Consider the following 26,094-nt stretch of genomic DNA (forward strand, 5'->3'; position numbering starts at 1 on the left):
GCTATTTCTAGATATTTTATTTTTTAATGCTATTATAAATGGAACTGTTTTCTCAATTTTATTTTCAGATTTTTCATTGAGAAATATATAGAAATAAAATTAGTTTTTGTATTTTGATCTTGTACCCTCCAACCTTGATGAGCTCTAATTTCCAATAGTTTCTTAGTGGGTTCTTTAGAGATTCCTATATGCATGATCATCTCATCTACAATTAGTGATGGTTTTAGTTCCTCCTTTCTCATCTGGATGCTTTTTTCCCCCTTGCATAACTGTCCTGGCTAGATTGTCCAGGGCAGTGTTGAATTAGGGGATGGGAGTGTGGACATCCTTGTCTTGTTCCTGATCTCAGAGGAGAAGCATCCAGTCCTTCAGCGTTAAGTAGGTGGATTTGCTGTGGGTTTTTCATAGGCAGCCTCTATCAGGGTGAGGAAGTACTCTTCTATTCCTAGTATTTTTTTAGTGTTTTAAATCATAATTTGATGTTGGATTTTGGTCACCATCCATTTTCTCTGCATTTATTGAGATGATCGTGTGTTTCTTGATTTTTATTCTATTGATATGTAGTATATTATATAGAGGCCTTTTTGGATGTTAAAGTAACCTTGCATTCCTGTGATGAATCCTTCATCATGGTGATGATTTATATTGGAATGACCTTAAGTTTAATAAAATCATAGGTAGAGTTGATATTTTTAGCATATGGAGTCTTCTCTTACAAAAATGTCTAATTTTCAGTTTTTAAAAAATCTCTTGCACTTGAGTGTATTGGCTTTGGTCCTGCGTGTTTGGTAAGTTTTTTCAGTTTGCAGTCTTGGATTTTCAAGAAAGAAAGTTATTTATAATCCATATAAGGAGAGCAGTGGTTCTGTGTTTCCAATGTTTACATTATTTTTGTTGTTGTTGTTCTTAATGCATTTGCTGGGACTTAAGAACCCTGTTGAATGGAACCAGTGAGAGTGGATGCAGTTTCCTTACTGCGCCTGCTTCTCACGTTCCATCGCTGCATGTGTTTGCCGAAGCTTCCCCAGCAGGTACTATTCATCAATGTAAAGACTTTCCCTTCTGTTCTTAATTTGCTTTGAGTTTGCATCAGACCGGGTGTCAAGCACTATCACATTTCTTGTTCTTAAAATGATGTGGTTTTGCTTCCTTTAATCAACTAGGACAGGAAATTGTGTTAGTGACTTAATGCTAAACCACTCTCGCATCCCTGGAATAACCCTTGGGAGGAATCTTTACTCCTCAATTGGTTACACTGTTTCTGACTTTTTCATCTATGTACCTAAGTGAGACTGCTCACTGGTTTTCTGTTTTCCTGTCTTTGGAGGGTGTTGGTGCTGGGGCTATGCTACACTTATGTAATGACCTGAGAAATGTTCCAGCCTTTTCTATAAACTAAAATGGCCTAAGCAGTAAGTGAATGATTTGTTCCTTCAAGAGTTGGTAGGCGTCAGCTGCAAAACCGTTTTGGTCCTGCTGGGGCACAGATCTCGGATTGTCCCTTCAGTTTCCTCTGAGATACTGACTTCCGGTTTTCCCTCGTCCCTTTTTGCTGTAATGTTTCTTGGGAACGCCTGTACTGCCTAGAGCACGTGAGTCACAGCTGGCGTTCCAAACGATGAGCAAAATCTTCGCAGGCTCTGTCCTTACAGAGCTCCTAGTGTAGTGGCGGAGACAGACCTCTATCAAATGCCATCGTAAGTGTAAACTGCAGTCACATTAAGGACTGCAAGGAGCAGAACACAGTGCTGTGAAAGCTCCCAATAAGATCTGACCCAGTCGAGGAAACCTCCCGGGACTGAGGGGTGTGGGAGGGCCAAGGAGGCAAAGAGGAGAGATGGGTGCACTTCGGAGGAGGAAGGAACAGGGTGCTTCCGTGTACAGATGCCCTTGGAAGGGCCAAGTCACTTGGACCTTGTAGAGAGTTCTTTTAAACTAAAGGGTGTAAGATCAGATTTGTGTTTTGAAAAGACAACCCTGGATTAGAGGAGGCAAAGAGGAGACTGAGGTTAGATTTTTTTCTGAAAATGTTTTTGATCATATAGATGAGGTTTCTTATTTTCTTATTTCCAGATGAGCAAATTTGGGGTAATCTTTAAATTCGTAGGTTATCATTTCATCTTAATAAAGTGTTTCTTCGTTGGGGTGATGTTGGCTTTTGGGGCAGAACCACTCCTCTTTACACAAGTCCATGGAATAAACAGAAACGCCTCCGCCTGCTCTCAAACGCCCTGTGGCGGGGCGGTTCACCCTGCAAGCTGAGAATTCGTGAGTGAGACTTTCCAGCCAATTTTATAAGTGGTAGGTGCTTTAAATATTCTTCTGATCTATGCTTGCATTCCCTTCCTCATCTGTAATGCAATTAATGAATATTTTCTGACTTACACCCGAGTCCTGATTAACAAATAAGCTCAAAGCAAGTCTGACGTGAAAGAGAGACGCAGGGAAAGAGAGAGGAGTTTTTTTGGGGGGTGGGGTCATTAGGTCTATTTATTTATTAGTTTTTTTTTTAAAGGAGGTGCTGCTGATTGAACCCAGGTTCATCCCCAGATTGCGTCCTTGCCTTTACAGCTATTATAAACTGTACTAAACCACTCTGATTTCTTTTTATTAAATTTATAACGTATTTTTACATGAGATAATATGTTTTCCTCTGGCCACAAGGTGGCCCATGTACCTTTTGCATAGACTTTTGTGGTGGCTCTTTTTCTCAGAATTCTTTTTCTCTGAGCAGTAATTTCATGTTTATCATCTGGAGGGTTGAGATTGCCAGAATTCTCGGTATAGGTAAATACAATATTTGCAACATATTTGTAATCCCAGCCCACTGGGAACAGTGGGATATGTTGGGCATTAAAGAAATACTTGTTGAAGGGAATTGCACAAATGAGTGATGAAATGAATACACAGTTTTTCGTTCAGAAATGGAAAAGCTTATTTGCTGTAAGAGCGTAGGCCATGGGAACACCTAGTATGAGTTCAAACACCAGACCGCCATTTACGAGGCGTGTGCTAGGGGACAAGTTAAGCTTCCTTTCTGTGCCTCAATTTTTCTAATATGTAAAATGGAGATAAAATTTTCCCCTGAAATAGTGGCGTTACTGAGAGGACTATATAAAAGGTGCCTGGCACGTAGTAAACACGAATTGTTACATGTTGTTATTAGTGCAGCAAATAAAATGCAACGAATGTCAGTAGGAACGCTGTGTGTCTCATTAGAGGTTGTGCTTCATATTTTTTACAACTGGAATGTTGGGAATACCAAGCAGTTGGAATGGGTGCTGGCCTTAGATAAGCCGATGGAGCTCGGGCCAGGGCACGGGGGAGGCCCGCGAGGCCCTGGGAGAGGAGCCCGGCGGCAGGCCAGTGCTGCCCCAGCCCGCCCGGGCGTGCTGAGTGTTCCATCCCCAGCACACGGCGCAGTACAGAGACTGACTTACATCTTCTGTATTTGTATACCCGCATTTATTTCTTTATAATGCGAATTTCCCACTCAGTTACAGTGTAGAATAGCTGAAATGGGCATTTCTGATAAAGTTTACCTGTAAACTCTTTGAACCGCTCATTGGCTTACTCTTGTTTCTTGTTTGTCTTTAGATATATGCAAAAAACCTGGTGAATGCCGATCGCTGTGCCCTTTTCCAGGTCGACCATAAGAACAAGGAGTTATATTCAGACCTGTTTGATATTGGAGAGGAGAAGGAGGGGAAACCTGTCTTCAAGAAGACCAAAGAGATCAGGTACAGCCCGGAGGAGCGCGTCGGTGCTGGGGCTGCAGCTGCGCAGGTGTCCTGTCACCCACTCTTCTGTGCTGTGCACAGGTGTGCTGACAGCACTTGTCACACTGTGGTATCATTCCCACCAGGACCCGCCTCCTGAAGGTAGTGCTTCTGGGAATGACATGGCAGTGCCAGCGAAACCGCGCCTAGGAAGCGTTAGCGTCACTCCTGGAAATGCCGTCTTCCGGAGGCGGTCCTTTTGGAAATCATGTTGGAAAAACTTACTAGTGCTCCCAGGTAGGTAAAGGTGCACCCCGCCTGGAGTCTGCAGGGTCTCCTATGTCTAGCAGCAGGTGTACCTAAACAGTTCTGTCCCCACCCTCCCCAACCTATAGGGCTGTCTGAGTCCAGGCCACAGTGGAAGCTGACCCAGGTGGTTTGAGAACTTCAGCTCATTCTGTAACTGAGCAGTTGGTTTAATCAGTCAGAGAGCACACACTTCCACTGCATCTTGAAACGAAAGCCTTCTTCGTTCTTTCAGCTGTTGTCACTTAAGTGAATGGTTCGTTTGGCTTGTGGAGCTGTAGTGGCTGTCACGTCACAGTCTGAACACCTGCAAGGAGTACTGTCACAAAGCTTTTAAGAATCAAGCTTAACAGTCAGAAATTGAATTTCTTTTAAAGTCACTTGCATTTCTTTTGCTTCATGTGTCTTGTTTAACTGCTTTTCCGTGTCATCCTCTGAAGGGCTTTGGTAGTCACAGCGTTATAGTAACACCCTAGTTTCTTACTGATAAGAACTGCTGTGTATTTGGGCTGTCTGTCCTAAGGGAACTCGCAGGTGTGAAGGGGACAGGGACTGTGGCCCGCACTGGGCCTCCCTGCTGCCGGCCACTGGGCACTTCCCGTTCAGTGGTCCTAGGGTGACACCATCTATACTCCATACTCACATAGCTCTGACTATAGGCACTATTTAGGTTTTCTAAAAAAATTATTTTATTTTTGTTTATTTAGAGCTCAGTAAATCAGTCTGGATATGGTCAGTTAGGGAAAGTTCTCTCTCTTGCTTTAGCTTTGAGGGCTGGCATTGCCCTCATTTTGAGGCTGTTAACTAGGATATTTACAAGCGTGAGTAAACGGTGAGGGGATGTGGCTGGCTGCGGCTCTCTCAGCTGCCGACTGGTGATGCCCGCGGTTGATGGAAGGCGTGCCCTCACTTACACCTTCCACTGACCGGGGATGGCAGACCGTGGAGAGCTACCCTGAGACCAAGAAAATCACACCTGAAGTGGTTCTGATAGAGGGCAGTCTAGTTTGTTGTGTTCATGCTGTTCACAGCATAAGAAAACCAGGAGGAAGACAGCCTTGTACTCTGCAATACAGTGTTGGGTTCACTTTTTGGTGTTTTAAGAAAATTAGTTCTCTTCAGTGTCAATTCTCTTTTGAATTTCCCTCAGGGAAAATCCTTAGGGTGGAGTTTTACTTCAATAATGACTATGTTCTGTAATGTTGAAAATGTAATATTATGAAAGTAATTTTCAAGCTATTGAAATGTGTAGATACTGTGATTATAAGACATCTTAAATAAATTTCAGATGAGTGCATGTATGATTATAATATTGTAATGAGAAAGCTATTTATAAATATGAGAATATATTTATGTAAAAGAAAATGCTGATTTGAGGTATCAAAACATACTGAAGTGTAATCAGATAATTCCTGCATTTTGGCTATTATTAAATTTAACAAATTAGAGAAGTAAAAATACTAGATGTTGTAAATTGGCGTTATTTTGGTATAGTACCTGTTTTGTAAATGGCCTTAAATATCAAGTCCTCTGTAGTATCTCAAGATCACATACAACCTGTGGGTTTGGTTATCGTGTGGTGCAAAGTACACTGGTGTTGACCAACATTCTTGTTTTTATTGTGTCACTAATATTTTAAGAATGTTGGCAAGTTACTGAACCCATATGGGCCTCAGTTCACAATGAGAATTAATTAAGAAAATTTCTGTTGAGGGGGGAGGGTATAGCTCAGTGGTAGAGCACATGCTTAGCATGCATGAGGTCCTGGGTTCAATCCCCAGCACCTCCATTAAATAAACAAATAAATAAACATAAACAGATCTCTTTAAAAAATTATTTTGAAGCATCTTGTAAATTATAAGGCATTTTGCAAATATAAGTGATTATTATTGGTCAGTGCAGGAGAATGCTAGTTAATTTTTCAGTTTGTGACCCAGTATAATTTAATATATTGTGAATTATATCCTAAAACAAGGTTCTCAAGAGATTACTGTGCAGTGCTTTTCTGCTTTACTTTTACATATTTCATAAGAATAAGGTGATTTAGAATATGTAAATGTAAAACCAACTCAAACATTTAAAATAAAACAATCTTTTTATTCAATATTTGTTGGTACTGAAATGTCTCGAGTTATTTACAGCATCTGTGTTTAAATCAGCATGTCCTTCTCTTTTATATGTGCAGATTTTCCATTGAGAAAGGAATTGCTGGTCAAGTAGCGAGAACGGGGGAAGTCCTGAACATTCCCGATGCCTACGCAGACCCACGCTTCAACAGGTGAGGAAGAGTTTGCGTCCTCCAGCAGCTTCTCCTCCGTGACCCGCGTGGCTGCAGCAGAGCCCGGTTCTCCACATCCCGGCTCAGTTAGATTTTTCCCTCCTTGGTGCTGAACACTTTGTATGAACCGACTCTATTGTCAGTAGTCAGGATTTTCAGATATTTATAATTGATAGATTCTGAACCATTAATCATCTCCAGTTACAGGAGTTTAAAATGTTATAAAAACAACTGAAAAGCAAGCGTTTAAATTTATGAAGTTGCTTTTTTTCATTACAATGTCGTCATTTTGTCCTGAGCACACTCTCCGTCAAACCGTAACCTTAAAAGGCTGTAACACAGATAAAAGTACCTACTTTTGAGTCCAGGTTCTGTCATTTATTAGCTCTAGAAAGACCTGGAGTTAAGTTACTTAGTCTCCCTCTCTGAGCCCCAGTTTTCTCATCTTTAAAGTGGGCATGATAATACCTATTTTATAGTTTTTTTTTAAATTAGAGAAAATATTCATAGAAGGTCTGGCAGCTTTACCTCACACAAGTAGGAGCTCAGTCAGTTGCTGTCTTCATTGAATATTGTTAAAGTTGGCTATTAGGGTTGCCTATGAAGGTTTTTTGTTTTGTTTTGAGCTGCTTTGGACAACTAGAAACCAGTTTATGTAAGTTGATTTTAGTAAACCTCTCAAAATTGAAAGTCTCAAGATTGCGGCTCCGACTGTTGGGGGTAATGGTCCGGACATTTTGACAGCAATTCTGCTCATTGCAACGTTGGCTTTCCTTTAAGGGACAATTCAGTAACGTAAGCAATAGGAAGTTTTTTCAGATGTCTGATTAATGTCAAATATACGTACCTCGTATGTAAGCACAGCTGTGTCTGAGTAATACGCTTCATCAGTAAATCAGAGTATGCTGGAAATAACAGTTTTTTCCTTCAAAAAACCAGACTTGTTATTTTAGTGCTTAAATATTGAAAATATTTATATATCCTTATATAAAGCCTTTATATGAAAATTTATGGGGCAACTATTAAGCAACAGATTGTGAGAAAATAGTTGCACAACATCTATCTGGCAAAATACTTGTATCCAGCAAATATAAAAAACTCTCCCCACACAGCTGCAAGATAACCTGATTTAATAAATAGGATACACGATTTTAGCAGACACTTTACAAGAGATCTGTGAAATGGCCACTAAACATACGAAAGATGTTTGACGTGAGGGAAGTAAAATTAAGTGAGATCCTGCTACATACCAACTTGAATGGTTAATTCTTTTAAAAATTGGTAATAGCAAGGTTGGCAAGGACATAGAGACATTTGGACCCTTACACTTTGCTGGTGGGAGTGTTTATTGGTACAACCACTTCAGAAAACGGAGTCGCAGCTTCCTGTACTGTTCAGCTCTACTCCCAGGTGCGTCTCCAAGAAGAGTAACACCTGTCCACACAAAGCTTTGTGTACAGATCTTGAGAGCAGCAGCATTCGTAATTGCCAAAAACTGATGTTTAATAAGTAATAATGTCCATTAACTGGTGAATAGATAAATAAAGCGTGATATACTCATACCATAGAAGACTGCTCAGCAATCAAAAGGGCAGAGCCTCTGAGGCGTGATGCACCAGCAGGGCTGCATCTCAAGAACGTTGCTTGAAGTAGAAGAAGCCAGACGCAGAAGACGACCATCTAACTAGTTGCCTTTAGTTATATGGTTGCTTCTATGGAACTGAGTCCTATTTCCAGAAAAGATTTCCTCTCAATTAGGAGTCAGCCAACCTCTTCTTTTGAGGATGCTATAGTAAGTCTTTTTGGCTTTATAGGCCGTAGCACCTCTGGCCCAAGTCCTCAGCCCTGTTGTCAGGTGGTGGCAGTGCGTTAAGGAGTGAGCTGGTTGTATTCCATGAATTCTCCGTGGACAGCACAGGAGAGGGCTGGTTTGCCCATGGTCTGTAGTGTGCTGATCTCTCCTCGAAATTGCTAAGGTGGTAACTCCCGCTTAAGTTTGTTCAGCAGGTTGTACCTCTCATAAATATGACCAAGTTCAAAGGAATGTGTTATTTTACCAAATGTATTTAAATTTTTCCTCTGAATCCACAGTTTGTCTGTGTGTGTAATGCTGAATGCTTAAAAGCAAATACTGAGCATAAAGCTTGCCAGAGACCGTTCTGAAAATCTGTCTTGAAAACAAAACAAATCGATCAGAATATTTTTGAAAAAGTTTCAGCAAAACACTTGCAAATGTCACACCGTCTTTGAATTTAGAAGCTGACAGTTCCGTTACAGTTAACTGTAGTAGAAGCATGTAGATAGCAAGATGGAGCCGAGATTCATGCTGGAAGGTGTGCTTTATTTCCTTTTGCCTTTTCCTTTGGTGGTGTTGTCTTGCTCCTTGACGTCCCGCAGAGAAGTGGACCTGTACACGGGCTACACCACCCGGAACATCCTGTGCATGCCCATCGTCAGCCGGGGCAGCGTGATCGGCGTGGTGCAGATGGTGAACAAAATCAGTGGCAGTGCCTTCTCGAAAACGGACGAAAACAACTTCAAAATGTTTGCTGTCTTTTGTGCTTTAGCCTTACACTGTGCCAATGTAAGTGATAACTTTTTTAAATACCTTTTTTTTTTACTACTCAAAGTTAAATTTTATTAACTTTTAAATGAAGTAGTTTAAGTTTTTTTTTTCCACTTTCATAAGCCAACAGTGATTTCTGATGGAGCGTATTTTAGGAAACACCTCAAAGTGCCTTAGAAGAAAAAAAATCTCCTAATATTTGTCGTTTATTTCAAGGCGTGAACTTGTTAAGATGAAAGACGTGGTTGATGTAAGGGTTAAATGGTGAAGCGCAAGGTTTCTGCCTCCTGGTGTCTGCTGACGCACAAAGGGGGTTATCCAGACCCTTACGTTTGCCATTCGTACCGCCTCTGAGATTCTCGTACAAGCGAAAGACGCAAGCAGTGCCTTGGCACCAGCCAGGAAGGTTTCCTGTGTGAGGAAAGCGAGGCAGCCGCTCAGCACGACCGTCGGATGCCTCCCAGGCGCGACCTCATTTCATCCTCACGCAGGCCTGCCCTCCTGACTGAGTGACATGCTGAGGTTCCGTTTACTCTGTGAAGTCTCCCTCTCCCGTAGGTGAACTTCCCATCTTTCTTTTACACGTTTGCATTTAAAATAAGTTAAGTATTTAGTGTTCTGTAAACTCGAATCTTTTAGCGACATTACTGGAATTTTGAAGTTAGGGAGAACTTTATTAACCTTTTGATGAAGCCAAATCAGCATAAATGGGAATTATCACCTTAGTAGTTTAGAGAAGTTGCCTTTGGGGAAGTAGAACCCAGTTCCACAGGAGCAACCGAATAACTAATGGAAACAGCTGAGAGAGGACTAGGAACAAAAAAAAGACTAAAACCTTGGTGACTCAGGATAGCCGTCTGCAGTCCAATCAGTGCTGTTCAGTACGCGCCCGCCCTCTCTCTGCGTCGCCACGTGCCCTGTCGTGGGGACGGTGGCTGTTACTTGGCTCACGGGAAATAAACTAGAGCAGTTGTCAAATGCTTTTTACTTCAAGCATTTTCTGTACCTGTGTATCTCCTCAGAGATAAAAATACTGACAGCTTACTTTTGTTTTGTTTCGTTTAAAAGTTTTAGAGAGTGTAATTTCCAGTGTATGCTAAATACTGATTTTCATCATTTAATAATGTAGTCCACGGAATCTAGGTGTTAGAACAACTTGGCATCAAAAAATATAGTGACAAGCTCTTATGATTGGAAACTTTAGCATCATTCTTTTCTCTCTTTGAACATGTATTTTTATTATCCCATGGAAGTTTATTCTAATATATTTTGTGCTATGAAGTGTTTTGCTATTTACCCTAAGATCATATTCTAAGACAAAAATGTATAATAAGTATTAAAAATTAATTTTGACCTGTAGTAGTAATTATTAGTATATATGTGACCAGAGCAACCATGTTATTAAATTTTGACAAACGATTATCAAAAATTTAAAGTATACATTATTGGAAACTATTTTTCTTAATGAGATGGCTGTGGTTTAAAAATAGTTACCATACCCATTCATAAAATTTACCTATTATTAGAGTAAAACTAGGCTTGACATAAATTTTTTACCCTTTTATTTTGAAATAATTTCAGACAGAAAGCAACATTGTGAAAATAATACACAGTATTCCCTTATACCTTTGCTCACGCTCCCCAGATGTTAACATGTTACCTTATTTTTAACTTTCTTTTATTGTGTTATAGTCAGTTTACAGTGTTGTGTCAGTTTCCAGTGTGGAGCACAGTTTTTCAGTTACACATGAACACACACATATTCATTGTCGCATTCTTTTCTGCTGTGAGACTGTTACCATTTTTGTTTTCATATTCTTACTTTCTCCTGTCTTTTTCATTCATAGATACCATTTTTCTTTGATATATTTGAGAGTATGTTTCAGACAGTATGTCTCATAAGTCTATAATTTTTAAAAACAAGGACATCTTATTTTTCTGCTGCATAATTAAAAATAAGGAAGTTCACGTTGGTACTGTATTCATTTGTTAGGGCTGCCATACCAAAACTACAGAGCTGCTCAAGCAGCAGCCCTGGCGGTCGGACGTTAAAGGTCAGGTGTCGGTAGGTTTGGCTTCGTAGGAAGCCTGTCTCTTGGCTTATAGGAGACTTCCCCTCCCCACGTCCTCACATGGGGCTCCCTCTGCGGGTGTCTGTGCTCTAACCTCTAACCTCTTCTTGTTGGATTAGGGCCCACTTAAGTGGCCTCATTTTACCGTAGTTGCCTTTGGAAAGGCCCCATCTCCAAGGACAGTGCCATTCTGAGGGTCTTGGGGATCAGGGTTTCAACGTGGATTTGGGGCCACCGTTCCGCCCGCAACAGCTGCTGCACCGCTGCCTAATCGGCAGACCTCTTCAGTCTCCTGTAGCCTGGAACCATTCCTTGCTCCTTGTGTTTCATGACCTGGGCGTTTTTGAAGGGTATAGGCCCTTTATTTTTGTAGAGTGTTTCTGAATTTGATTTTGTCTGGTGTCTTCTCATGATCATACTAAGGTATCACTTGGACAGGAATCGCACAGAATGCTGTGTTCTCACTGCGTCCGCTGTGGGCGGGCACACGCCTGATTACTAGTGATGCTACCTTCTGCACTCTGTTAGGGTGGTGTCTGCCAGGTTTCCCACTGGCTCATCCTTTCCCCCCTTTCCTCACTATTTTAGAAGAGAATTTACGCAAAAGCCTCAATATCCATCTTCTCTCTCTCTCTTCCTCTCTGCATATTGATACCTTCTTCTAACACCACAGAGTTCTTTCCAGCCACTTCACTTCTGTCTTTGAAACTTTGTTCTTTGACACTGAGAACTGTGGCTCCCGCAGTTCGGCATCAATTTTATTTCTACTTGTCGCTCTTATTTTTTAAGGAAGCCTTAAGAATTCTTCCATAACAATTGCTCTTAATTTGATCTCCACCTGAGCTAAGATGGCAAAAAGTACTGATAATTCTCTCATCACAAGTTATTTTTAATGATCTATCAGCTGAAAACTCATACAGGTCCACCCTCAGCATCTGTCAGCATCTGGTGGAGTTCTGGAGATGCTGTGAGACTTTATTAGCACCACTATTTTAAATTGTCTCTTTGTTTTAAGAGGTTTTGGTATTAAAGCAATTTGAGAAAGGGGTTATTTGAAATGGGAGGTGGGGAAAAGTCATTTGTAGGTAAGAGTGTGTAAAGTTAAGAAGGTGGAAATTGATCCTCTTAAAATCTATCCATGTTTCCATGTATCCCTTGAAAAATCACTGTGTACTTCCAAGAATACATAAATGTCAGTTTAAATACTGTGGAGTTAATTCAACTGCGTTATTCAAGGAGCTCACCCAGTGGGTTCAAAGCTCTTCTAAGCCACTGATTGTGGCATCGTAAAACATGGCACCAATCGTGATGAAATGATTATGCCAACTGAATACCAAACTAAAACAAACGGATACCAAACGAAACCGAGAAAAATAGCACTCTTTCTGAAAAGTCGTGACTAAGTGAACAGACACTCTGTCTTTACGTGATCATTCAGGTAAATTATTTAGGGTAAAGTTAGTAGAGTTAGTTTATTGTAGTTTTTATAAACACTTTGAAACCCACAAAGCTATGTCTGCTCTCCAGCAGTGCCAGGTAGTGTACATGCCCCAGTTGTCGTAAGTCATCATCTGGTGACTCGTTCTGGACATAGTCAGAGCTAGTGGACCCAGGGCTGGTCACCGTGAAGGTGCCTGTTGAAACCCAAGTAATGCAGCTTCAACTCTCTGTGGAATTCATTACCTTTTTTTAACTATAATATTTATTCTCACCAGAAAAGCTTGTAAAATTTATATTATTTTCTATAGTTTCTCCAACTCACAAAGAGAAACAGCCTTCTGACCTGCAGCTTCAGGGTCCCTCCTCCTCCCCGCCGCCTTCGCTGGCCTTCCAGTGTGAGGAAGGCTTGGTACTGGGGTTATTTCAGGACTGTTGCAGTTCAGTAAGAAGACCAGTTTACATGTCTGCTTTAAAGTGATGACTTGCTTCGTTGAAGCAAACGTCCTTCTGAATGAAAAAGGAAGAGGCCACGATTCCCCGTGTGTGCCAGCTTCAGTGAGACAGCAGTTGGTCTCCTCACAAGGGAGCCCCAGAGACTTCCCCAGCCAAGCCTGCCGGGTCACCGACCTCCCCCTCAGAGACAGACCCGAGTTCCAGCGCTCGCTCGGCACTTACGTGATTTTTTTTTTTTTTTTTGAGCCAGTTTGCTTCGTGGTCCTGAGCACTTTTTCCCCAAGCATCATATGAAGATTAGGCAAAAACCTTGTGGTAAATATTGTCCCAGGCCATTGATCGTGTCTGTGGCTCCCTGCCTTCCCTCCGTGTTCTCCTTGTTTCTAGAGAATATATGTGGATATTTATTGCAGTCGCAGGCCTGAAGCAGGTCTGTGCAGTGTGCAGTCCTGGTGACCGCTAGCTGTTGTCGGGTGAAATGGGCTGGTCCTGGGAAATTCGCAGTGTTTCTGCTCTTGGACAAATTCTTATATCCTTAATAGGAGTGTTTTGCCACATGCAAAATATTTCTGATACTGAATGGGGTGATGCTGTTCAGCGGTCTTGTTTGGTTAAAAGGTTTGTCCAAGAAGCAGGGCACACGGGCCACACAGGCCCTCGTTGCGTCTGCTCTTCTGTAGCTTGTCTGTAGTTCTTCGACATCATTCCCCTTTTATTGGACTAAAGGGACAAGTTTCTGAGCGGCAACATCTCCATTTTATTTTTAGCAGATAACTGATAGTGCTGTCAGCAGAACGATACCCATTTTAAAAGACTGAAAGACTCTTTAAAACTGTCAGTTGATTTACCTGTACATTGTGTGATTTTAAAGAAACAATTTGATATGACACAAAAAGCTAACAGAGTAATACATGCCTGTATCCTTGGCCTGGAACAAAGGAGTCCTTTAAGGTAGATCGGCTTTGCACATTTTGAGTTAGAGACATTTAACATTAAAGAGGGGGTGGAAAAAATCATTATTAAAATGAAACCAATTGGCTAGGGACAAATTTAATAAATGATTCAACCTTTATTTATTCCTGAATTCAACAACCAAGTATTGGGCCTCTTTTCTGTGCCAGACGGCAACTATGATGACTGTAATGTCCGAAGGGCCCCTGTTTGACATAGCACTTACTAAGTGACAGACCCTGTTCAGGACGCGCTACATATAAACACTCACCCCTAGTCCCACCACATCCCGAGTGAGGTTAGTATTAGCTCCGCCTGACACAAGAAGGAATGGACGCCCAGCGTGTAAGGGGTTTGAGGCCGGTCTCACCGCAGGTGCGCACGGCCAGCGCCCAGACGCATGTGGGCTCACCCCAGAGCTCTCGACCTGCTGCCTTTCACTTGTCTTTAGGAAAGAGCATCATGAAGAACTTGGCCTCGGCTTTGGTTAAGGAAAAAAAAAGGATTTCTTTGCATTTTGGTCCTGTGATTTCCCGAAACCAGAATAGCTGTGCAGGCAAAGGAAGTCACAGCTCGAATGCTGTATGTTTGCAACAGTGTATTTTCAATCATTCAGTTGTTTTTTTATCAGCTCAGTTCTTAAGGGGCATAAACTTGTGGATTTTCCCTCGTGTTGGTCTCTTCCTTCTTGGATTCATCCATCCATCCATTTACTTATTTACTTGATTTTCACTTACATTCTTAGACTCATGTGGAGTCACTCCCCCGTGGGAGGCCCCCATGCCCAGGGTTGTGGAACTTTCTCCACGTAACCCAAGTGTTCATTGTTCTGGGCCCACTTTTGTGTTAGGTTTTTGTTTTTTTGTTTTTTTTAACTTGAAATTCTGGCAGTCTGTCAGCAGTATAAAATTGGAAACTACAGCTGCGTAAGATACAGTTTGGGTTTTTATTTCCTCGTGGATGTGGACTGTTACCCCCTCCACACCCCCGGCCCAGTCAGCCTCCCTTTCCCTTTGCAGAGTTCTCGGCTCAGTGTCTCCTGTCACAGCCGTTGCTCCCGCCCCCCACGGGCCTGCAGGTCCCGTGGCCACGCGCACAGCTCCGCTGGGTCTCATCTGCCGTGGTCCACCGCAGCGCTGTTCGATGCTGCACAAGGCTTCTCGTGCAGGACTCTCCCTGCCTGTGTGCAGTGTGTCTTTGGATTTGTTTACAGGACCAGATTCATTTTATTAATACCATTCAATGCTACATCATATTGGAAACTTGCGCTTTAGCCAGTATTCTGTCAGTCAGGTCGGAAAGGTGAGTGGAGCAGGAAGGGGACAAGCTTCCCGGAAGAGAGGCGGCGTGTGTCTTGCGGACTAGCTGTGCCCCGTGTGTGCTGCCAGTGAGGAGAGTCCTTACTTGCTGCGCGGCCCGGTTGCTGCGGTGCATGCACAGGCTCCCGCGACGGAAACTTTCAGGCCCCCACGTGACACCCTGGACGCAGACTGGGGAGGCCGAGTGCCGGACCGGCCCTCACCGGGCAGGACAGCGCGCCACCGCCACGCGTGAGCCGTTCACCGCCCTGAGACGCGGCGCTGCTGTCCCGCAGAGAGGAGTGCGCGGTGACTGCCGGCAGCACTGAGAGCGTAACCAGCGCGTGCCCGAGTGCGTTCCGGCCCCTCACGTGTGGTGTCCCCCCGGGGTGAGGTCCTGCAGCGTCCACGTCTGCACCGGGAGCCCCGGGGCCCGGAGAGCTGAGCGCCCGGCCCCCAGGGGGGCAGGCGGTGAGTGCTGCAGAGGAGACGCCGCCCGGGCGGCCGGGCCGGGGTCGGGCCCTTCATCGCTTCACCCTGAAGTGACTGCGCCCACTGTGAACATCAGTGTCAGGGGGTCCTCGCAACACCACCGTTTGTAGACGGTGGTGATTATTGTAGAAATAGGCCAAGAAAGACACTCTGAAGCATCACTAACGGAATGTCCTTGTCTGCCAGTAAGTAGAGACGCCCTTCTGTGCAGTTACAGTGGTTGTGTTTTCACCATGTGGGAGAAACATGCGAGTTATATTCCTGATTCCAGGTCATCTTTCTTCTGTCTTCTGTGCCTTTTCCATATGTTCGTGCCTAAGATACACCGTCAGAATAAAAGGCAGCTGCCTCCCCCGGCACCTCTTCCCACTGGACAGTGAGTCCAAGGCTGATTCCTCAGTTCCCGTAGACAAATCATGATGCAAATCAACTTAAAAAGACAACATAGTTTTCTACCCTCGTTAGTAATTCACAGTACAATGAACAAGGTAACATCATTTACTAATAATATTATATGATTTTCTACTATTCATATTGAAAGTCATTTAAAAACAAGGACTAAAGTATCTGTAAAATTTTCCCAAATAATTATTTTTTGCTGTAAAGTAAAAGTTCCTGTTACTTACCTACACTGATGACAAAATGAAATATAAATAAAATTTAAATTTCATAATTTATATATTTACAAACATTTATAAAAATTATAAATTTAATTTTATAAATAAAAGTATAATTTAGTCTAATTGGAGGTCATACGCTTGTACAATGTTAAATAGTAGAGTATTTTTGCGAGGATGACATGAAACGGTGTGTGAAGGGCACTTAGAAAACTGCCTGCCAGAGGAGGTGCTTAGCGGTGTTGATGACCGTAGCAGCAACGTTGCTTTGCTGCCCAGAGTAGCTCCTTTTCCTAGAACTGTCTCTCACCCTGTGGACTGTTCCCCGTCCTGCCAGAACCTACAGCACCCACGTGAGTGGGAGCAAGCTGCATTCCGCTGGGGGTGGGGGGAGTGAGAACCTCTGCGTAGATGTGTTTTTGGGTAAATGACCTTGGAGAAGCTGCTTCTCCCGGATTGTTGATACGTGGATGGAGCTTTCATCAAGTTCATGCACCGGTGGTTGTGTCTTGTCCAGGATGCGGTCTCCTGAGACAGACGGGCTTCTAAAAGGAGGAAGAGGTGATGGTGGGGTCCAGTCTGCACTTTTAACCCCGGTCCAGGCTCTTCCTCAGCTGTGTTAGCGGGACCCCTCTGCTCTGGACATTCATTTCCATCGAGCCTCCTAGGATTGCTGCTTGGGGCAAAGTGAATAGCTGTGGAATCCACTGATTATTTACACCTGTTTCTTTTACAGAAAGATTTGGTGATCTTTTCTGATGGCAGATGACAATGTCTCGATATTTAGAAGGTGTATTCAAAGAAATAAACGGCATTTAATCTGAACCTTCAGATTTCAGGTGGCATTAACACTGAATAAAAAGATAATTGCTTTTCTGAATAAATGCCTGCTTTGCACACGGAGCATTTCAAAAATGGGTGTTTGCAGGTATTTCCATCACCGTTATGTGACTTCTTTGCTGAAATGTATGTGTCATATATACAAACTATCATAAACCTTTACGAAGACTGGGAGCAAAACTTTTTTCAAAGCTTTACTGAGGTTTGTAAATACACTAAACTGCACATGTTTAGAGAGTGCATCATTGACAAGGGTGTATAACCCCACTCAGGGAAACCATCACCGCAGACAGGGTGACAGATGGAGCCACCCACCTACACGATTGCTGAGTGCTCCTCTGTGGTCCCTCCCACCTGCCCCACCCCATCTTCACCCCCCAGGTTCAGGTGGCCACGATCTACTTTCTATACGTACTTTGCATTTTCTAGGATTGTTTTTTATAGGTCGAATCATAAAATCTCTGTTCCTTTTTGTCTGGCTTCTTTCACCTAGCATAATTATTTTGAGATTTGTCCATGGCATCGCGTGTAAATAGTTCATTCTTTATTGCTGAGTACTCCATTGTACGGATGTACTACGAGTTGTTTATTTAGTCACCTGTTGATGGGCATTTGAGTTATTTCTAGGTTTTGGCTGTTACAGTAAAGCTGCGGTGAACAGCTATGCACAAGCCTTTGGGCATCTGCGTTCCTTCCCTGAGTAGATACCGAGATGTGGGATTGGGGATCAGATGGTGGGGGTGTTTAAGAAACTGCCCAACTGCTTTCCAGAGTGACTGTGCCCTTGCTCGCTCCCAGCATCAGCGTGTGTCCCCGCTCCTCCACCTTTGCTGCCTCTCTGTCTTCTGGGGTGAAAGGTCAAATCGTTTGCCTAATTTTGTTTATGATTTTTTTTTTAAATCTCTGAGTTTTGATAGTTCTTTATATATTCTTGATACAAGTCGTCTGTCAGACTGGTGATTTGCAAATATTTGCTCCTCGTGTTTGGCTTGTCATGTCATTCTCTTAACAGTTTCTTTCTAAGAGCAGTTCTTAATTTTAAAGTCTAATTTATGAGTTTTTCTGTTTATGATCATGCTGTCAACATTGCATCAAAGAAATATTTGTCTAACCTAAGGTCAGAAAGATTTTCTCCTATGTTGTCTTTTAGAAGTTTTACAGTTTCAGGTTCTACATTTAGGTCTGTGACTCAATTTACTAAAAAATTTTGAGACGTGGTGCAAGGCAAGGCCCCACATCCATGTGTTTATTTCACACACGGGCATCCAGCTGTCCTGCCCCAGCACCTGTGGGTGCACGGACTCTCCCCCTCCTCCGCCTCCCCTCTGCAGCCCTGCTGCAAACCAGCCAGCCGTGTACGCTTAGGAGTGTGATGTTCTCCTGACGACCTGACCCTTTGTCATTTGAAATGATAAATGATCTTTATCCCTGGTTATAGTCTTTGCTCTGAAATCTACTTATTTGATATTTATACAGCCATTCCAACTTTCTCTAGACTGGTGTTAAATGGTATGTCTTTTCCAGCGTTTTACTTTTAGTCTGTTTAAAGATGCTTCTTGTAAACAGCGTAAGTTGGGTTTTGCTTTTCTAGTCAATCAGACAGTTTTTTCCTTTCAGTGGGGATATTGAGACCAGGCATATGTTATGTTTAGGTGTAAATCCACCGTCTTGGTACGTGTTTTCTATTTTTTCCATCTGTTCTTTATTTCCTTTTAGTTCTCTGTCTTCATTTAAAGTGGGATTTTTTTTTTAAATTTTATTTTATGAAGCAGTTTTTCACTTATTAAAATCTTCCCCATGAAGAATTTCATTTTCACTGTTTTTGAACTTGTTTGATAATGTATAAAGATGCAGCTGAATAGTTTGCAAAGTTAACTGATTGACATCAGAGAAAATGGAAATTTATCTGAATTTCAGTCAAAAATATTAGTGATTAGGGAACAAAACTTGGAAGTGTGATGTTTAAGAACAATTATTCCATTTGGATCCACATACTTTTTGTCATATTTTTCTCAAATAGTACAACTATTTCTAAGTATTGAAATAAACTGAAACAGAACTTAATGTTAGCATTTCACAAAGTATTAAAGAAAAAAATTTGAAAATTGATAACACATAATTACAGTGCTTCATTTCAAAATATATAATTGTTTAGTAAGAACAAAAAGTCTTGTTCATTAAATAAAATTAAATATTTTAAAAATACTTCTTTTTTAATTTCTATTTTAGTTTATGTGTTATCATATAAGCAATATATCAGCACATCCCACGTGCGCACAGTCGCTAAAGGAATCCACATTTATTATACATCTGTCTCCAGATTTGTTTTACCAATAAAGAGTTTTACAATCAAACATTTTTCAAACTCCCTGGACTAGAGGACTTTGAGATCACTAAGAAATAAGCTAAATATTTTTAAAAGGAGTCATAGAAAAATACCTTAACTCTTGGCTCATTTGGTTTCTGTCCTAATCCATTTGGGCTGCTGTAATAAAACAGCGCAGACTGGGTGGCTTATAAACAGCAGACATTTATTTCTCCGATTCTGGGTCTGGAGCCCAAGAATAAGGTGTCATTAGATAAACACCAGGTAATCTCACTACTTAGAGAGGATGCTTGATAATATGTCTTTTAAAATGGAGATGTAATTTTTAAGACACTGTGTGTATCTTCAAAGCCACATATGTGGGTATCTTCGCAGGGCACATGGAATTACACAGTAGGGGTAGTTAGTGGATGGTAATGGTGAATTCAGGTGTTGTTCTGATTCTTTTATACCAACCTCTGGACTTTAATGGCAGAACTTTTTAAACGCTCTTTGCTTTTCGCGCCCTGGGTGTGCCCTGCAGATGTATCACAGGATCCGGCACTCGGAGTGCATCTACCGGGTCACCATGGAGAAGCTGTCCTACCACAGCATCTGCACGGCCGAGGAGTGGCAGGGCCTCATGCACTTCAGCCTGCCCGGCCGCCTCTGCAAAGAGATTGAACTGTGAGTGCTTTGTCTGTTTCTTCAGGAGCAGATTTTTAATATGGTTGCATTTAAAGTGGAATGGGTTATAGAATTAGAATCGTTAAGTGCCATGTGACGCGCATGGGTTCACGTGTTGCCATTTTCCGCTTCTAAGGAAGGAAAGGCCAGATCTCTTCATCTTTAAAAAAAAAAGTCTGAACACCATTTTGAAATGAGTTAACGTGAATGTTAGCTTTTCTCATTAGTCTTTGGCATACTTTACATGATGTCATATTTAATATTCAAAATGGCATTTGGTATCAGTTATCTAAAAGTTTTCATTTCCATTTGATTTTAAGTTTACAAATTAAGTTTGAGAATTTAGTAACAAACAGTTCAGCTTTCACACTTTGTTTCTAATCCTATGCTAACATATTTGCAACGGGCGATAGTGTCGTAGGAAAACGGGGCGAGAGGATAGCCGTGTCCCAGGTCTTGCGCGGATCCCTGGGATGTGCCCCCCTCCCAAGTGAGGGTCCTTGGCTTTGCTCAGGAAAGAATTCAAGAGCGAGCCATAGCTGAGTAAAAGCAGGTTTACTCGGAGATACTCCGTGAACAGAGCACGGGTTCTCTCGCACTCTGAAGGCAGAAGAGGCAGCCCGGGGGAAGGGGCCATCCTGTAAAGTGAGAGCGGCCTGGGAGGTGCAATTCCATAGGCAGGACGTGGGCCATCTCAGAAGATGAGAGGCCGTGAGGTGTGGGGGTGAATAGTTTAAAGTGAAAGTAGACACACACTCCACAGACAGGGTGCGAGCCTTCTCAGAGGGCAAGAGAGAGGCCGCGAGATGTGGGGCTGTTAGGGCTTGTGGGCTCCGTAACTTCATGTGCTCAGGAGCAGAAGGACTACTCCAGCTGTGCTGAGGAAGGGCTGGGAATTCCCAGGACCTGGGCCACCGCCTCGGAGCTGTCGTGGTGCCTCAGGTGTGCCGTGAGGCTCAGGGTCTACTGGAAGTCAAATCTTCTGCCTTCTCGGTTCTAACCAGTTTACACTGTATCCTCGATTGTTGTGTCATCCTTTTAATGATTGTGCCCTGTCCCCTTCCCTCCTGTCTCAGTGGGACCTGCCTATTATAAGTGCAAGCCAACACTGTTTAACGACATAAAAAAATCTTCAAATCTTCAAAAGTGAGCCAGAGCTGATTTTTGTTTATAATTGGAAATACAGATATAGTATTGCTAAGTTAATTATACAAGGAGGCCACTAGACCGATGTGACTAACGCCCAAGTGGTCCTATAAACAAACAGAATCTAAACTTGTAAATGCCTCAGGGTCACAAGATGGAAATGCTAAAGGCAGCCAGTCCCAAACAGCCAATTAGGCTTTAAGCGGTAGCCACTCAGTTAGCTTCTCTGCATCTCCTCTACAGAGATGTTTCCTTGGCTCCTGTGAGCAAAGTGCTCCCAACCACTGTAAGTTGGTGCTGCCCTATTCAAGTGGGCTTTTGCTCAAATAAACTCTGAAGATTTTCGGTTTGTCTCTGTTTCTCTTTTAGCAGTTTATATATACAGTGCATATTTGTGACACAATGGGGAATATCTGACTGCAGTCTTTGGAGCCAGCTCCCAGGACAGAGCTCCTTTACCCTTAAAGTTTCCTGAGTGATGAGCGTAAGAGAGGTGTCTTTTGTTATTCAAGCATAAGTGAGCTTTGTCTGAGGAATGACTTTGGGAGGGTGAGGGCTGTTTGCCAGAGAAACCAACCTGTGACTAGAGGGTTGGAATTTCAGCCCCACCCTTGGACTCCTTTCCTAGGAGAGGGGCTTCGATTAAGTTAATCTCTGATGACCAATGGTTTACTGGTAATGGAATCTCTTAAAAAAAAAAAACCCTAACCAAGGAGTGCAGAGAACATCCAGGTGTGAGCACATCAGGTGCTGGGCAGGGGGTGCCCCTGGAGACCGCGGGGCGCCACGCCCTCTCCCACATGTGTATCCCTTCCATGTGGCTGTCTTACGGAAACAACAGGCCAGTCAAGAAACAAGCACCACTCGGAGGGTTGGAGTACTCAGATGTATTACGCCGGCGGGCTCAGAGGGGCTTCTGCTCCGAAGCTCTGAGCACCTTCAAGATGTGCACATGAGGTTTTATAGGGTAAAGTACAAGCTTGGGGTATTCGGCCAATAGGCATGGAACAGCTTTAGCAGCAGCAGCATCACAAAAGTGGAGGCAGGGAGGCAGCAAACCCAACATTCCAAAGCCAGATATGTATCTTTGAAAATCCAGCTGGCTAGCGAAACACATGAACAGCAAACCAACACTAATTAACCTAGATTTGCAAGTTAGTCTAGCAGAACTCAGATCAGTATTCCAATACTTAGATTTGTGAGTTATCTTGTTAGCCCAGCTCGGCCTCTCCTTCACATTCCTAGACTTGTGAGTTATCTTGTTGGACCAGCCCGGTTTTTCCTTCACAGCTGTTCCCGAGTTGTGTCTCTATAATAAACCAGGAGGAGTAACTCAAGTGCTGCCCTGAGTTCTGGAGCTGCTCTCGAGCATTATCTGACCTGAGCCTCCAGTTCACAGCCCATTGAGGAGAAGTGTTGGTGGCTGGACTTGCAGTTGGCATTCACAGGGTGGGGGGGGGTCTGTCTTGTGGGACTGAGCCCTGTTACCCTGTGGGGTCTGCATGAACTCCAGGTAGCGTCAGAATTGAACTGAATTGAACGAAATCAGTTGATGTCTGCTGAGAATTGGACAATTGCTTGGTTTGGAAAACTCACACATTTGGTGTCAGAAGTGTTGTAACTAGAGGAAGTTTGTTTTTTTTTTAAATACTTTACTGTTCTGTTTATTTGGGTTAAATGTTAGTAACTAAATTAGCATATGAAAAAGTAGGTAGTAACTTTGGGTGTTACTATTTATGAAATTTTTCTGAGTTAAAATAGGAAACAATCATTTTCAACTCTAAAAAAAATCTCAGATAAGATTTCCCCCTTATCTCAAGTTGTATACTGTATGTGTAGTATTAATAATATAATTATTTTTTACCTTTTCATTGCTCTGATAACAACCGCAGCTTCCTTTTTTACAGATTGTTTAATAGACAGTTAAGCAATGGCTTGAATCTTGGACCAAGATTCTAAGGGGATGTGTGGCATTTCCTCCTTTAGATACAGCAGAGATGTGACTGAGGAGACAGGAAGAGAGACGGCTGGATCCCAGTGTTGTTTGAGTTTCTTGATAGACGAAAAGTTGAACTACTTTCTTTACTTGTTATTATGTTTATCCTAATTAATTACATTTCCTAGTAAACTTCTTTATTTTTATTTCAGGTTCCACTTTGACATTGGTCCTTTTGAGAACATGTGGCCTGGGATTTTTGTCCACATGATCCATCGGTCCTGTGGGACATCCTGGTATGAATGACCTATAAACTTCCTTTTTAAAATACTGAGTAGTGAGACCGCTTCCTCCCCCTGCCTAAATGCCTTGCCACTCTCCTGGTGGATAATTACCTTAAAATAATGCCATATGTAAACTGTCTCTTCTAAATCATGAAATTAGGAAAGACTACGATGTTGGGCAAATGTACAGCCTTCTTTTGATCTCCCTCAGAGGCTGCCACGTGGTTAACCACCACATGTCGAACCAGGTGATTATACGAATATAGATTCAACCGAAAGAGATGAGGTTACTTTTCCACATAATCACGCACTATTTTAGGTGTGTTTGGAATATATACATATATTTAGCATCAACTTTCGTCCTACATAGCATATCAGTTAAAACAGGTGTGAAAGAAACAGGTCTCCTAATTCAAAGCCTAGTGCTTTGTTAGTAATGAGGTTCTGTTGCCCTTTGATTGCAAATCTCTCTCCTCTCGCTGTGGCCTGTCCCAGAGGCCTTTCATGGCTTTGCATCTGTGTTTTTACAGCTTAAATATGTAAGCATTTACATACATAAAATGCAAAGAATAATTTTCTTTGTCTCTTTTTTACTAATTAAGTCATGAAGTGGCTTATAGAGGCTCTCAGTATTGCTAGAACTAAACTGTCGCTCCTTTCCTGTGGAATTCTGTGTTTTCCCTTCTATCAGTGACTTTTATAAATTACTGTTTCCAAAGGATGCACACAGGACAACTAACACCACTTACTTCTTCGATAGCAGTTGAGAGCTTGACCAGTTGAAACTCTTAATAATGACATACCTTCAGGGACATTTGACAATTTTCGGTGAGGAAAAATAAAGGTTACATATAGTTAGAGGTTTTATGAACTCTTATCTCTGGTGTTTCAGAGAGCCCTGTTTCATACTGATATGCTTTTGTTTTAAGCTGCCTTAAATCCATTGAGAGTTGGTAGGGCCTTCGATAAGTCTAAATACATGTTAAATAGAAAAACTCATAAGTTCATGGTATAATAAAATGTATATGTCATGTTCTTTCCTGTGCCGAGTCAGGGTCTTGATCAGGTACACTTGGTAATTTGAGTGCACTCATCTAGAAAATTCTTATGGTATGCATTTTTGCAGTCTGTGAATCTGAATATGCTTCTTGGAAAAAATTAGCTAAAAATACCCTGGAACAGGATGGTGATATGTTGTTGTCTGCTGAGCACCGTGGGATGTAGGAGATGCCTGAAAGATAAGCGGGTGGTGGGAGTTGATGCTGGGTGACCGCCGGCTGACCCGGGATCTGCTCCCTGGTGGGCCAGTTCCTGCAGCGGAGCAGAAGCAAGAAAGCGTCTTCCTCTCTGAACTGGCTGGAGAGACCGAGGGAGGTGGCGACGAGGCCCCAGGGCTCCTGCATGCAGTCACCGTAGAAATCTCCACCGACGCAACTGTGTGCGGGCACAGACATGTGTCTCTAAGCCAGGCTTACCTCCTAGAATGTACTGGTTCTTTACCCCTTTCTGTCATGACCATTTCCTTTCCACACAGCTTTGAGCTTGAAAAGCTGTGCCGTTTTATCATGTCTGTGAAGAAAAACTACCGCCGGGTCCCGTATCACAACTGGAAGCACGCGGTCACCGTGGCACACTGCATGTACGCCATCCTGCAGAACAACCGCGGGCTCTTCACCGACCTGGAGGTGCGTGTCCGCGCGCGCGCACCTCTCGCGTGGCAGACAGATGCTCTCTGTCAGGGGCACACGTGCGATACGGTTACGTGACGGGTTACCCCAGGACAGATTTTGGTTCAGTAAATTCATAGATCACGCTTTTCCAATTGCAATAGCCAAGCGTTTCCCCTATTATTTTGTATAAGAAATGTAGATACAGAAATTCCAACTTCACCAAAATATTCCTCAAGGAAACACTCGTTTTTGTAGTCTTCCTTCCCTATTAAAGCTCAATCCTCTGAAGGGATGTAAACAAAGTGTTCTCTTTGCCCTGTGCCCTGGATAACGTAGTCATGCTTTACTCCTCTGAGGACAAGAGCCTCCAATACATTTAAAACATAAAAGCGTATTTGATCTTCTCTAGCATAAGGAAACAGCGGCTCTGTGGTGTCTCACTGATTTACCAGACTTTCTGTGCTTAGAGCTGGTGACACACTCAGAGACTTGGGGCCCGCCTCGTCCATCCGCTCACGTACCACCGGCGAACCCTTCCCTGCGTGCCCAGCCCCGCCTGGTGGTGGGAGGGCCTTCGCCCCAGCCGTGTGGTCCCAGGTGGGCCCCCCCAGATGGCCAGGCATGTGCTCCCTCCGCCTGATCCCTCCACCCCATGGGGCTGATGAAAGTCCGGACCCCAGGCACCCTCCCCCGTCCTGGGTGGAGCTGATGGCACGCTCCAGGGCGTGCGGCCGTGCAGAGGAAGGGGCCACCATCTCTGTGATGAAGAAACTGTGCTTCTCCCAAGGTCACATTCACACCAGAACCCAGGGCTTCTGAGGTCCAGTCCTGTCCTTTCTCCATCCTGTCAGACCGGATTCACAGTTTGGGCAGGAATCTTGGAAGATGCACTTTAGAAAAAAGTACCATTTTAAAGAAAGCCAAAAATGTTCCTTTTTTAGTAATAATGTTTAGATGGGGCTTAGCCTAATAAATAATTTATTATTTATTATACACAAAAAAGGATAAAATTTGTTATTTTTTTATATCAATTT

The 26,094-nt window shown here is 42.8% G+C and overlaps 1 protein-coding gene across 13 annotated transcripts in view; it reads left to right on the forward strand.

The window, feature by feature from the left end:
- Window positions 1-26,094, forward strand: part of PDE10A (phosphodiesterase 10A) — a 536,527-nt gene that overhangs the window by 462,281 nt on the left and 48,152 nt on the right. For 12 of the 13 annotated variants that reach the window (XR_006723129.2, XR_012508502.1, XM_045513215.2 and 9 more), the window contains 6 exons: window positions 3,598-3,740; window positions 6,211-6,303; window positions 8,701-8,887; window positions 19,882-20,024; window positions 23,319-23,402; window positions 24,925-25,075. Coding sequence is in view for 11 of the 13 variants with exons in the window: in XM_045513215.2 (XP_045369171.1) it covers window positions 3,598-3,740; window positions 6,211-6,303; window positions 8,701-8,887; window positions 19,882-20,024; window positions 23,319-23,402; window positions 24,925-25,075 (801 nt within the window). In the remaining 2 variants the exon portion in view is untranslated. The remainder of the gene's footprint in view (window positions 1-3,597; window positions 3,741-6,210; window positions 6,304-8,700; window positions 8,888-19,881; window positions 20,025-23,318; window positions 23,403-24,924; window positions 25,076-26,094) is intronic. The other variant, XM_010950423.3, reaches the window with a different exon arrangement.

Source organism: Camelus bactrianus, chromosome 8 (genome assembly GCF_048773025.1).
Source record: "Camelus bactrianus isolate YW-2024 breed Bactrian camel chromosome 8, ASM4877302v1, whole genome shotgun sequence".
NCBI lineage: Eukaryota > Metazoa > Chordata > Mammalia > Artiodactyla > Camelidae > Camelus > Camelus bactrianus.